General features: G+C 42.6%; 1 protein-coding gene across 1 annotated transcript; it reads right to left on the reverse strand.

Annotated features, from left to right (window-relative positions):
- Nucleotides 1–317: 317 nt before the first annotated feature.
- Nucleotides 318–1247, reverse strand: LOC125340470 (olfactory receptor 4K14-like). The gene has a single exon (XM_048332087.1). The coding sequence runs from the start codon at nt 1242–1244 to the stop codon at nt 318–320; it is 927 nt and encodes a 308-aa protein (XP_048188044.1). The 5' UTR covers nt 1245–1247.
- Nucleotides 1248–13640: the final 12393 nt, after the last annotated feature.

Raw genomic sequence — 13640 nt, forward strand, 5'->3', positions numbered from 1 at the left:
TGTATGATTTTGTTGAACACCATTTACATTATTATTTACCTTGTTGAAAACATAAAAAATATTTATTTTACAACGAGGAAGGAGTATTCATATTTGTATTTCAGTAATTAGTTCATACTGTTGCACTGTTTTGCTAGTAAATGTTTAATTCCTGGAAATTATAGTAAAATATGCTGGTATCGGGAGACTGGAGCTAATTTCACATGTCAACTAAATTTCCCGATTTTCCATCTATTTTGTCAGTGTAAAGTAGCTATAATGAAGTTTCTGGCATTAGGTAACCCTATAGCAATGCTAGAGTAACCCTATTAGGTTCTCTAGGAACTCAAGAAATAGTTTTTAAATCTTTTCATAGCATTTTTCATTTCTTTATTTCTCAGTGTATAAATTGCCGGATTTAACAGAGGTGCGATAACAGAGTAAAACACAGCAAGAAATTTGTCCAACCAAGTGATCTTGAGAGGCCACACATAGATGAAGATGCAGGGCACAAAAAAGATCACCACCACCGTGATATGGGCAGAACAGGTGGACAGAGCCTTCGATGCTCCGGTTTTGGAACTTTTGCGAATAGTGACAAGAATATATGTGTAGGATATCAGCAACAGAAGAAAACAGGTTACAATCACCATCCCACAGTCAATGTTGACTAACATGTCCAAATCGTGGGAATCCAAGCAGGCCACTTTGGTTACCAGTGGAATATCACAGAAGAAACTGTCTATTTCCCGGGGGCCACAGAAAGGCAGTGGTAAAATCACAGCCAGTTGGCTGATAGAATGCACAAAGCCAATGATCCACGAAGTCAATACAAGCCCAGTGCACCTTTGCAGGTTCATAATAGTGGAGTAGTGGAGTGGTTTGCAGATGGCAACGTAGCGGTCATAGGCCATGACCACAAGAAGCACCATCTCACCTGCACCAATGAAGTGTGCAAAGAAGATCTGGCACATGCAGCCTCCAAAGGAAATGGTCTTTTCCTCCTTGAGAAAGTCTGTGATCATCTTAGGAGTACTGACTGAGGAAAGCCACATATCAACAAAGGACAGGTTGGCCAACAAGAAGTACATGGGGGAATGGAGGTGAGAGTCAGTGATGATTAAGATCATGATGACAATGTTTCCTGATAGAATGATGAAATAGAGCATCAGGAATATCATGAATAGTAAAACCTGAAGATTCTGTGGGGAGCCAAGTCCCTGAAGCACAAATTCTGACACTGTGGACTGATTTTTTCCATCCATTATATTCAGAATGTCCTTGAAAATGACTTAAAGGATAAATTGTCAGTTAGTGAAATGAGAAAAGCTACTTAAGTTTTAGAATTTGATATTCACATTGAAATTTTACCATCAATACAAAAAATTAAGGCGTGTGGAAGGAAAAGTCCTGACCAAATGAAGATGAAATTATGCCCTCCAAAGAAAACAACTAAGTTATCTTTCCAAGAAGCAGAACAAAAGATGTGATTTTTGTTGAAATGATTTGTTGGGCAACTACTCTCACAGGAAGGGAATAGATTATAGCAGTAACAGGAAAGGCTAAAAATGATTATGGTTTCAGCTGAATGCTAGCTTCTTCCTCTAGTTCAGTTAAAAAAAAAAGTCTGTAGTACCAGAAGCCATTACACCATATGATAAAACTTGAGTCATAAACTTGGAAACCTGCAGTGAATTTAAATATAAATTATGCAATACCACCCCCAATATCACTTTGTGCTATTTATAATGAATTATTCTAACATTGGTGAAACTTTATATGTAAGATAGTATAAAACTTAAAAAATAGCTTTATTTCCCTATAATTGTTTGATACTTATTATGAGAGAAGCTAAATAGAAGTTCATATAATTAAAAGCCTTGACATCATAATGTGGATAAATAAAACTCAGATATTATCATTAAATGATGGTAATATACAGAATCTTTATAGATTCTATAATATAGTTCTATATAGTTTGCTCAGGAAATTAATTGGAAAAAATAAAAATTGAGAGTCATGTTGAAACAGATTAAATAAAGTAAAAGGCAACTTAGGGTAATTTAAGCTTGTCAGTAGAATATATTCTGTTATCAATTATATGAATGGATGCTTGAAATCCCTAAGATTTGAAATATCATCTCCATATTACTCATATTTTTCTGTAATGAAATATAGGTAGATAAGTATATGTATTATTTATCTACTATGATGAAATAATTATCATTATCATCTATAGAACCATCATCATCTCTGATTATTTATGAGAATAATTTATATATAAATGTTTGTAGGGGTGGGAATATGGCCTAGTGATGGAGTGCTTGCCTCATATACATGAAGCCCTGGGTTCAATTTCTCAACACCATATATATAGAAAAAGCCAGAGGGGCACTGTGACTCAAGTAGTGAGTATTAGCCTTGAGCAAAAAGAAGCCAGGTACAGTGCTCAGGCCCTGAGTCCAAGCCCCAGGACTGGATTGAAATAAAAATATGAAAAAAATAAATGTTTGTGTTAGTGAAGTGTATGTTTGCTAGTGTAGAATGTGAAGCTAGGCCCTTCAATTAGCACAATTAATTCACTTTTAAATATAATAATATTGCTTATATTGATTTGTAAGTAAATTTATAATTCTCAAACTGGATGGCAGAAAAATAGTTCCCCTTCTTTAATTGTCTCTTGGCACTGTTTCAGTTTATGAGTTCCATCTTGCTTTATCCTTTGATACCTCTAGGGTGGGGTTGAGGATAGCAATAAAAGCCATGAGCCATGAGCACTGCTTTTACCTTCTCTTATCAAAGCATAATAGACTAGAGCAAAATGAGAAAAATTGGTTTGAAATTAGGTAATACATCATATTTGCTATGGGAAAAGAAATATAAGATAGTAGTCTCATAACTTGCAAATAAACACAAATAGGCCCAATTTCTTAGGAAAGTATACAAATCTTCCCCCAAATAGAATACTGACATCTTTGCTCAAAAGTTAATTTTTTGTGAACACAAAAATTTCAAGGATACAATTTCAAAAACTATCTTTTTTGTCTGCCAGAGCCATTTTCACAGATGTTAATGAGATACTAAACAGGATTTCAAATGTGTTCAAGAGAATATGCTAAAAAATGCCAATGCACATTCTTAGGAAATGTTGGCCAATAAAAATCATGCAGCTTAAAAAGTTAGTTTTATGTCATGATTGTAAAAATATTGGTGGATTACTAGTATAGTAACAGTGCTACTTAGCAGAGTTCTTACACTAATTATAGGTTTTTGTTGTTGTTGTTTCTAGTCCTAGTGCTTGAACTCAGGGCCTAGACTCTATCCCTGAGCCTCTATGTGTTAAAGGCTAGTGCTCTATCACTTGAGCCACAGTGCCACTTCCGGCTTTTTCAGAGTCGTTTATTGGAGTTTAGAGTCTCGTGGACTTTCCTACCATTGACTGGCTTTGAACCCCGAGCCTCAGATCTCAGCTTTCTGAGTAGGTAGGATTACAGGCATGAGCCACTGCTAACTACAGGTTTTTAAAACAGTCAGACCTTATTTGAGCCTTACTCAATTATGTTTTGACCTTATAATAATAGTAATTGTTTCCACTTCATTATATATACAATGAAATGAACAGATGTATTATAAAGATGTAAAAGAAACTATATAGAAAAATGGAAGCATTTCACATACCAAGTTGGTTAATAAATATTAGTTATTTATTTTCTCCAGTCTTTATAATGGATGATGAAAGAGTACTATCTCCAAAGTTATTTGAAATAACTGTATTATTCGACTGAACACTTTCTTTAAGCAAAACACAAACTATAACCGCTATTAAAAATACTTATTACTGGGGCTGGGAATATGGCCTAGTGGCAAGAGTGCTTGCCTCCTACACATGAAGCTCTCGGTTCGATTCCCCAGCACCACATATATGGAAAACGGCCAGAAGGGGTGCTGTGGCTCAGGTGGCAGAGTGCTAGCCTTGAGCTGGAAGAAGCCAGGGATGGTGATCAGGCCCTGAGTCCAAGGCCCAGGACTGGCCAAAAAAAAAAAAAAAGAAAAAAAAAACTTATTACTTACATTTCCTCCAAGTATGTTACTACTGGGTGATCATGTGATGTGCAGATGTCAAGACTGTTTTAGACATGCTGTCTGCTTTCCAACAACACAAGAAGAGATTTTCCCTTTTTGTCTAAAGGAGGTTATCCACATTCTTGATGACCTAGAGGCAACAGGGCATCCTATTAGAGCACCTGTGGAATTCTACATTTTAATGTGAGGTCAAGTCTCATCAAAGGTGTTAATGTTGGTTTTGGATGAACAAAATTGAAAAATAAGGAAAAGAAACAAAGTAAATTACTTTTTCAGGAACATTTAACACAAAAATATATTTGTTCTCTTCTAGAGGTAATTTACAGATTGATTTTCTGTAATAGTACTAAACTCTGTAATACCAGTGTTTTTACTTTTACAAGCATATATTAAGACTTAAAGTAGATTTGAAGAGATGCAAACTGTTGAGGTACATAGCTGTACTCCAGTGGATTGTGATGCTGCCCTTTGTTTTCAGATTGTTTTAATCATATCTCTGCACTAAGTTTCTGCCAGTTCTCACTAGACTTGTAATCTCTTCTTTGCTTTTATCTGTATGCTAAAAGTTACTTTACACATTGCATACTCATGGTAATATAAACAAACTTTATTCTGTTAAAAGCCAAGGGCCATTTTGATAAGTATAGTTTGATGGTGCTCTTATCAACTAGGAAGAAAATAACTGTAATCTTTTTACATAGACCTGAGAGTACCTCTGAGGTCTCTGTTTTGGTGGTGTGTTCACTATTGTGAAGGTAATAGAAGTTGCTGGAGTGCTACCAAAGCTAGAATTCCATGGATTGTTTTCTGAAAATGTCAGAAGATAAAGAAGCTGTATTCAACTGGAAATATAGTGGGTATCTTTAAAACACACACAGAGAAATAGTTTATGAATTACCTCTTGGAAGAGAACCAGATAGACAAAATAACTTACTCATCATGTTTTTCTCTTAGACCAGATTCTATTTTTGGCTTATCTTCTATTGTGTGTTTAGGAAGATGTCCACATTGGCTGTAGAAAGTTTCTGTGGAAGCACCTCCTCAGCCCCAAATATACTCATTGTTTGAAGAATTTCCCTTGGGTGAAATTTACATAGTCTTTGTTCTGAACAAAACAAAAATTATGGAAATAATTGTCTTGAAATCTCTTGGGTATTTATTGTAAAGAATGATATCAAGTGCTACCTACTTGTGAAATCAGGAAAGAGAGATGAACAAACCTAATATAAGTCATCTCAGAATTAAAAATTAATGAAGTTTAAAAATCTATTAATTTAAACAATAATATTAGGGAGATTCCTCTGCAATCTTGATGTGTATCTATCTACATAATGAAAATACATTAAAATTTTAGTTCCAGTTGTGGGAAATCATAGATTGAAAAATGTGGCAGGTGACCACAGAGAAATCATGATGAGTATGGAATGCCTAATGTATTTTGAGGTTTTCTAAACAGTCAGACAATCTTGGTTTAGCTGATGTGTTTCAGTATATTTGATAATTGCTGGAGATAGTGATAGGTATGAACTGAATGTCAAATTATTTATGTATATTTAGGTCTTTAAACTAGGGCATTGAATGTGAACTTAAAATATTTACTTTGAACTTTTAGATTTAAGAACAACCTTATTGAGAAGAAAAGCACCACCACAAGATTGGTACAGGACTTGGTGGGGGCCTTCTAATGCCTGGAACGGGAAATGGTTGTACCTAGAACAAATCATATTAAGTGAAGTAAGTCCTACTCAGAGAGACAAATGGTGCATGTTTTCTCTCATACATGGAAACTGGATCTAAAATGCGATTGGATATGTTAACTTATACAGGGCGGCCACCCGGCGGCCTGGCGCGCGGGCAACCGGGTGACGGTGGTGTTCGGCGCGCACTGGGGCGAAGAGGGCAAGGGGAAGATGGTGGACCTGCTGGCACAGGACGCCGACATCGTGTGCCGCTGCCAGGGAGGAAATAATGCCGGCCATACAGTTGTTGTAGATTCTGTAGAATATGACTTCCATCTTTTACCCAGTGGAATAATTAATCCAAATGTTACCACATTCATTGGAAATGGTGTGGTAATTCATCTGCCTGGATTGTTTGAAGAAGTAGAGAAAAACGTTCAAAAAGGAAAAGGTCTAGAAGGCTGAGAAAAAAGACTTGTTATATCTGACAGAGCTCATATTATATTTGATTTTCATCAAGCAGCTGATGGGATCCAGGAACAACAAAGACAAGAACAAGCAGGAAAAAATTTGGGTACCACAAAAAAGGGCATTGGCCCAGTTTATCCTTCCAAAGCTGCTTGAAGTGGACTTCGGATGTGTGATCTTATGTCTGACTTCAGTGGCTTCTCTGAGAGGTTCAAACTTCCTGAGTCTCCTCCAGTGTAGGTTTTCTTCATTGTCATTGTGTGTTCCTTAGTTTTGCCCCCTATTACTGTAGATAGTAAGGACAATGCAGTTTTGCACAAGCATTTCTACATTTTGATCATTCTTTCACTGTAATCTTTGTTGTGAGAAAAAGTGATGGCAGGATTGTTTTGTAAACTCCATAATGCTATGAATTCTGTCTTACATAGGTGTTGGGGACTCAGTTTTGGCCTTGGTGGGGGAAGGGTGCCAAGAGCGAGATGCTGCCCTTCCCCCAGCCCTGGGACAGTGTAACAGCGAGTCCCTCCCACCTTCCGGCCTCAACCAGAAGAGAAGACCCCGCCCCTGGGGGAGACAGACACGTGCATGCCACCATGATAGGGATTGTTCAGCCCACAAAGGAAGTTTCATGACATCACCTGATGGGCAGCCCGGCTTAGCCAATGGCCCAAGTCCTTTCCTTTCCCGCCAATACCGCTATATAAACCCCCCTCCCAATTAAATCCTTTGAGACTCATTCAACCATCCAACCATCTCAGTGTTATCTTTATCCTGCGGTTCCTGACACATTATGGGGGGCCGAGGAAGGGATTTCGGCATCCCACTACAGCCTAGAGCAATCCGTTAAGGACACGCCTTACTTCTTCTGCCGGTATGAGGGGTAGGGCGGAGTTTCATCCATAGAATCGAGGTTCAGGCATTCCCCTGGGAGATGGGGGGAAGGGGTCCTAGAGACCCCAACATTTGAGCATCTCCTCCGGAGAAGTGAGGAGAAGTGGTCCTCAGAGATCCCGACACATATGAACTGTTACTTTTAGTGGAGACTATTACAAAACTGAGCTTTGGCGGGGTGGGGGGTATGTCATAACGGGTCCCTTAGTTTGTACAGAACTTACTTCTCTCTTCAGATTATTTAATGCATTAAATGTTCAAAGAGAAAAAATGGTTCCCCAGCAACAACCTTAATGTTTAAAAGAAAATAGTCATTAAAAGATCGATTATGATAAAAAAAAAAAGATAACTTATATAGGACTCAAGGCATCCACACAGACTAAAGGAGGGTACCCTTAGAGGAGGAACCCAAAGTGCTAACTATTCTAAACATTAAAAAATACAGTTTCATAACATAAATTCCAGGAAATGGGAAACTTGTTGTTGGTGGTGTTTGTTTTAGTTTTTGTTAGGTCTGCCTGGGAGAACAGCTCCTCCCCACCTTCCTCTTCACCTGCCTGAAAAGAGTCGTCATCACCTGACTGTCAATCACCTGACTGTGAGTCAGCAAAGGACCCCAGGCTCTGAGGTCACTTCCTCATCCACTGTGGTCCCACCTTCTGTCTTTCCCTATATTATCCGGTTCAAGACATGCCCCGTCTTTTTCTCATCTTCTTTCCTCTCTGTCTCTTCCCACCTCCATCTCTTGGGGGCCTGCAGTTTGCTCCCCACCCCAAACTCTTTTCTGCTTGAACCATGTTGCAGGGTGTTAGGGCTGACCTGAAAACTGGAGTAACTAAATATAAATTTTAGTGTTAAAATTATAGCTTCTAAACCCTGGTGATGACTCCATGACAGAGGGCTGCACCCCCACCCGTGAGACTAGGAGCTAGGTGGAAAAATGTAGCCTATATCTCTCTGCTTGTTAATTTGTGCCCGTCTAGAAGTGGCTTTTGTGAGTTTAGGCCCCAAACCAGACCATGTTAGGGTTAGGGTTAGGGCTAGGGTAGTTAGGGTTAGGGCTAGGACTAGGGCTAGGGTTGCTAGGGTTAGGACTAGTGCTATGGCTAGGCCTAGGGCCAGGGTTGTTATAGTTCAGGCTAGGGTTAGATCTAGGCCTAGTGCTAAGGCTAGGGGTAGGGCTATGGCTAGGGTTGTTAGGTTTAGGTCTAGGGCCTAGGGGTTTGTTTTAGGGCTATGGCTAGGTCTATGGTTAGGCTTGGGCTAGGGTTGGGTCTAGGACTGTTAGGGTTATGGGCAGGCGCTGGTGTAAGTGTAGGGTTAGGGGTAGGCTTAAGGCTACAGACTCTGGGTAAGGGTTCTATTTAGGGGTAGGGGTAGGGGTAGGGCTCGGCGTAGGGCTAGGCCTATTGGTATGGGCTAGGTGTAGGGCTAGGCCTATTGGTAGGGAATATTGGCAGTGATAGGCCTAGGGGCAGGGGCATAGGTCTAGGGATGGGGTAGGTCTGGGCAGTGGCAGATGTAGGGCTAGGTTTGAGGTAAATCCAGGGGCTAGGGCAATGTCAGGGCCTGGGACTGTCGGGATCTCTGAGGACCCCTTCTCCGCCCTTCCCCGGAGGAGATGTTCCAATGCCCTGGTTTCTAGGACCCCTTCCCCCCATCTCCTGGGGGGAAATTCCTTTACTTCGATTCTGTGGAAGAAACTCTGCCCTACCCATCATACCGGAAGAAGGAGTAAGGCGTGTCCTTTCTCGACTTCTCTAGGCTGAAGTGGGATGCCTAAATCCCTTGCTCCGCCCCCCCTAATATGTCAGGAACCGCAGGACAAAGATAACGGGGAGACGGCTGGATGGTTGAATGAGTCTCAAAGAATTTAATTGGGAGGGGGGCTTATATAGCGGTATTGGCGGGAAAGGAAAGGACTTGGGCCATTGGCTAAGCCGAGCTGCCCATCAGGTGACGTCACGAAACCCCCTTTGTGGGCTGGACAACCCTATCATGGTGGCACGCACGTGTTCGCCCCCCAGGGATGGGGGCCTTCTTTTCCAGTTGAGGCCGGAAGGTGGGAGGGGCTCCCTTCCACACTGTCCCAGGGCTGGGGGAAGGGCAGCGTCTTGCTCTTGGCGCCCTTCCCCCACCAAGGCCAAAACTGAGTCCCCAACATGGGAATAGGGCTTGAGATAGGGCCAGGGGCTACAGGCTGGGCCAGGGGCTCGAGGTAGGGCCAGAGGCTCAGGTTTGGGCCCTGGGATAGTGGCAGGTGCTGGGACGGGTGCTGGGGCCAGGGGCTCAGGTTAGGGAAAGGGGCTTGTTTCCATTGATTGCTGTAAAGGTCTAATAGACACCCATGTGATAAAAAAGGTATTTCCCCTTATACCTGGAAAATGTAGTAATGAATAAACATCAATAAATACCCAGCCTGCTTATTCTTGTTTTGTTTTGCTCTCAGGTCTTGTCTGTCCTCCTCTCTGTTCCCCCTCCCCTTGCCCCCTCATCTGCCAAGTCTGATTGTGAGGGTAAACTGGGATGAATGGAAGTGGCCATGTGATGCCCCTAGCTGCTGTCCCTAGCAGGTGTCCCCTTAAGCGTGCTTGTGGCAGTGGGTTTGATAGTTCTAGGGTCAGGAGAGACCCTGAAGACTTGTGGACTGTCCTGCACCACGCCCTGGGTTGGAGCAAAGGCCTTTTGCTAGGCAGGCAGTGCAGGAGGTCTGCAGGTGGGGCATCACAGCACTACAGAGGTGGGGCAAGAGGCAGGAAGCTAGTGGTGCTGGGGGAGGGGTAATGAGGCATCACAGCTTGAGGGGGAGGGGTAAGGGGACGAGGTGAGAGGTGCAGGGGCGGGACTCATGGGGACTCACAGCACAAGAGTGGCAGAGAAAGTGGGAGGAAGTCAGAAGTCAAGGGGCGTGGCCCTTGCACTGGACTGGTTTAGGTCAGTTCTGCCTGGGACTGGAAGTCCTGCCAGTAGCTCCATCTTTGGGTTTGGGCCTACAAAGCTGGTCAGGCTCACTGTGGTTTGGTAGTGGGTCTGGGCTTCCGTACACTCGTCCTATCTGGCACCACCTGCTTTTCTGTGTGGGGAAGTCTGAAGAGTGTGGAGAAGGCTGGACCCAGGTGCACCAAGCTGACTTTGAGGCAACTCCAGAAGACAGGCAGAGCTAAGCCGAGCTTCCTGCCAGGTGTGGCCCAAGTCTTGGGAGTGGGGTGGCTGTGAAAGTTTCTGACCCCCAGGTGATGGTTGTGCCTGAATTCCTGGAGACAGGTGTGAGCACTTTCCTTATAGATGACTGAACCTGTCCAGTGTTTTGGAATAGGAGCTTCCTATTACCCTGTTCCCTGACTTTACCTTATTTAGGCCCAGACAAGCACTGGTGCCATTACACCATACCACACATCTCCATGTTTGCATCTGGTATCCTGTCTCCTGGCTTATCTCTGGTCAACATGGTATCCCAAATCAGTTCTTGGAGCTGAATTGGTTTGTAGTATAGTTTTTGTTTTTTCTTTCCTCTCTGGCCTGTTTCCTAACAGTGATAAATATATTTGGGGGCAGCAGTCTTTGGTATCAATTGGCTGCCTATAGAGTGCCTGCATTCTAATAAAGACTCCCAGATTTGATCCTTCAAAATGGTTTCTCTGATAATTTACATGATAACAGGCCCAAACCAGGCTTCTGGATCCAGCTCCCAGTCACTGCAAAGACTTTAGATGGTGCTTTCAGTTTAGGCAGGCACAGGGCATGGTTGTAGGGGTATTTGTGTGTGGAGAAGTTCAGCCTGCCTCTCTTGTTTATTCCACATTTTACTTGGCATACCAAGCAAGATATTTTGTCTAGTTTTTGGAGCATGCCTTGCCAGCCAGGCAAGCACCTTTATACTGAGTCGTGTCCCCTGGTGGTCTCAGTGGATCATCACTGCCCCCAGGCCTGGCCTGAGATATGTCTCATATCTCATATCTGGATGGAGGTAGCATAAGGCAGGAGTAGAAAGTGTGGTCTAAATGTCCTTTTCCTGTTTTTCCTTCCATCAGACATGGCTCTGATCCCACTCGACAGAGGAGAGGCCTAAGTGCTGAGCATTGGAATAGTAGGTGTTGGATGTAGGTGTCCATTCCAATGTAGGATGGGCTCAGTGGACCCCAACAAATCTTGGTTAGGAGAATATAGACCGCAATCCAGGTCTTGCATAGGGCACATATAGGTTTGTTTGGAGGAGATGTGCGGAAAATGTTTTTTCCAGATTCCTGTAATCCTATTGATGCAGGAGGCCAAGATCTGTTGATGGCAGTTTCAATCCAACCCTGGTAGGAAAGTCCATGAGGCTCTTTATCACCAATCAACAAGGACAACCAAAAACCTCTAGTAGAAGCAGAGCTGTGTCTCAAGTGGTAGAGTGCTCATGCCTGAGTTCAAGCCCCAGGACCAGCACAAAAAGATTTTTGGGGGTGGGAATGTGGCTTAGTGGTAGGGTGCTTCCCTAGCATTCATGAAACCCTGCGTTCGATTCCTAAGTACCACATACACAGAAAAAGCAGGAAGTGGTGGTGTGGCTCAAGTGGTAGAGTACTACCTTTGAGCAAAAGAAGCTCAGGGACAGTGCCCAGAACCTGAGTTTAAGCTCCAGGACTGGCAAAAAAAAAATATTTTTAATTTTTATCATATAGGACTTACGCATATTTATTTTTATACTTTTATTTATTTAAAAAATTTTTTCTTTCCTGTATTTAGGGTGTGAGCTCTGTGCCTGGGTTCTGTCCTTGAGGTCTTCAGCAGAAGACTAGTGCTCTACCACCTGAGCCACAGCGCCACTTCTGGTTTTCTAGTGGGTCATTGGAGATAACAGTCTTATGAACTTTCCTTCCTGTGTTGGTTTTGAACCTGGATCCTCTTGTCTCAGCCTCCTGAGTAGCTAGGATGACAGGAGTGAACCACATTTTATAAGGCATACAAATGTATTTCACTTTCTTTTTTGTGAGTTCCAGTGGTATTGTGTTCCAGGGCCTCCCAAAAGCTAGGCAAGTACCTTAGCTCTTAGCCCTGGTTCTTTTCATGCCACCTTTGGTTTTCATGATGTCCAGCCTTTGTAGGCATTTTGAACAGAAATTGCACAGGGTGTCTGAATAAAATGTGTAGAGCCTGGAAGCTTGGAATCATGAATAGAGGTTCTGGCTCTATAGCCCAAGGTAGAACAGTGTGGATGGCCCCCATTCGAACTGGCTCTGGAGAACTCATGCCTTGCCCAGGCCCCTGGCCTCTGTTCAAGTCTGCATCAAGTTTTCATTTATACTTTCATATCCATCCTGGGGCCTGGAGAAGGAGGTGAAGGCATGTGTGAGGAAGGGCAGCTTATCTTTTTCTGCTTGGTAAGTTGGTGCTGATCAGAACAACTTAGGTGACTCTAGGCCCCTGCCCAAGCCTCTGAGTCTGTACTATGCATTCAGTTCTGGTTGTGGTCATGTCCTGCTCTGTGATTGTGGGTTAGGGGCTGAGTGGCTGTGTGGAAAATATTTTATTTTTATTACATAGGTCTTACACACATTTTGCTCAGTATACCAAGGCCTTTAAATTTCTTTTTGGTGAATTTAAAATTTATTGTGTTTCAGGGCCTCCCACAACCTAGGCAAGCAACTCAACACTGAACCTCACCCCTTTATTATAACCCAGTCAGTTCCTTTAGACTTGTTTTATTCAAGTTTTCTAGTAAGGAGCTTCTGTGTGACTTTGTGTTTTGTTATTTCCCAGTTGCCTATATAGGATCCTGCTTCCCTGTGGAGTAGTTCCAGCATGCCCATCCTTTGTTGCCTGTTGATTTCTTCTGACTGTAAGTACTTTGATTGCCAAATGTGTCTAGTATCAGAAGAAAACATGGAGTACATACACTTGGGATTCTGAGTGTAGTATCTAGAAGCATGGCCAAATGTAGAAAAGTGGCTTGAATGACACCCCTCCCTTGAAGAAGTGACACCCATTCAAAAACATTCTGAAGTTGGCATCACTGTAGGTCAAGGTTCAAAGACCCTCTAATCATTGAATCACAATCATATGAGGGGGCATCAGGGAGAAGGTGACAAGGACCTGGTATGAAAAGATGGCCACTGGGTTTAGTTTAGGAGCTGAGCGACCAGTTTGGCTGGTACTGAAGCACCCAGATCCTGGCTGGCCATGCTCCAATGTAGTACTGGGCAATGGAGGGACTTGAAAGCTATGCTGAAGTAGTGCCATGGTGTCACCAGGCAAATGGCCTCTCAAACCCTGGGATCTATCCCTTATGCTCATTAGTGCACAGTTTCAGACAGGCACTCCACCTAAGTAGCCACACAGATACCTGGGGCCTCAATTGCTGTTATGAGAAAGGATGCAGAATGAGACTTGGCAAAACACACATTTTAGCCATAAAGGATGCCATATGGACTGGATGTTTACTCCGGGTACTTCAACTTTGGGCCTGGGAGCTGTCCCTGAGCTGCATTTTGCTTAATGCTAGCACTCTACCACTTTTAACCATAGCACCATTTCCGTCCTTTTCTGTTTATGTGGTAC

This window comes from Perognathus longimembris, chromosome 23 (assembly GCF_023159225.1).
Source record: "Perognathus longimembris pacificus isolate PPM17 chromosome 23, ASM2315922v1, whole genome shotgun sequence".
NCBI lineage: Eukaryota > Metazoa > Chordata > Mammalia > Rodentia > Heteromyidae > Perognathus > Perognathus longimembris.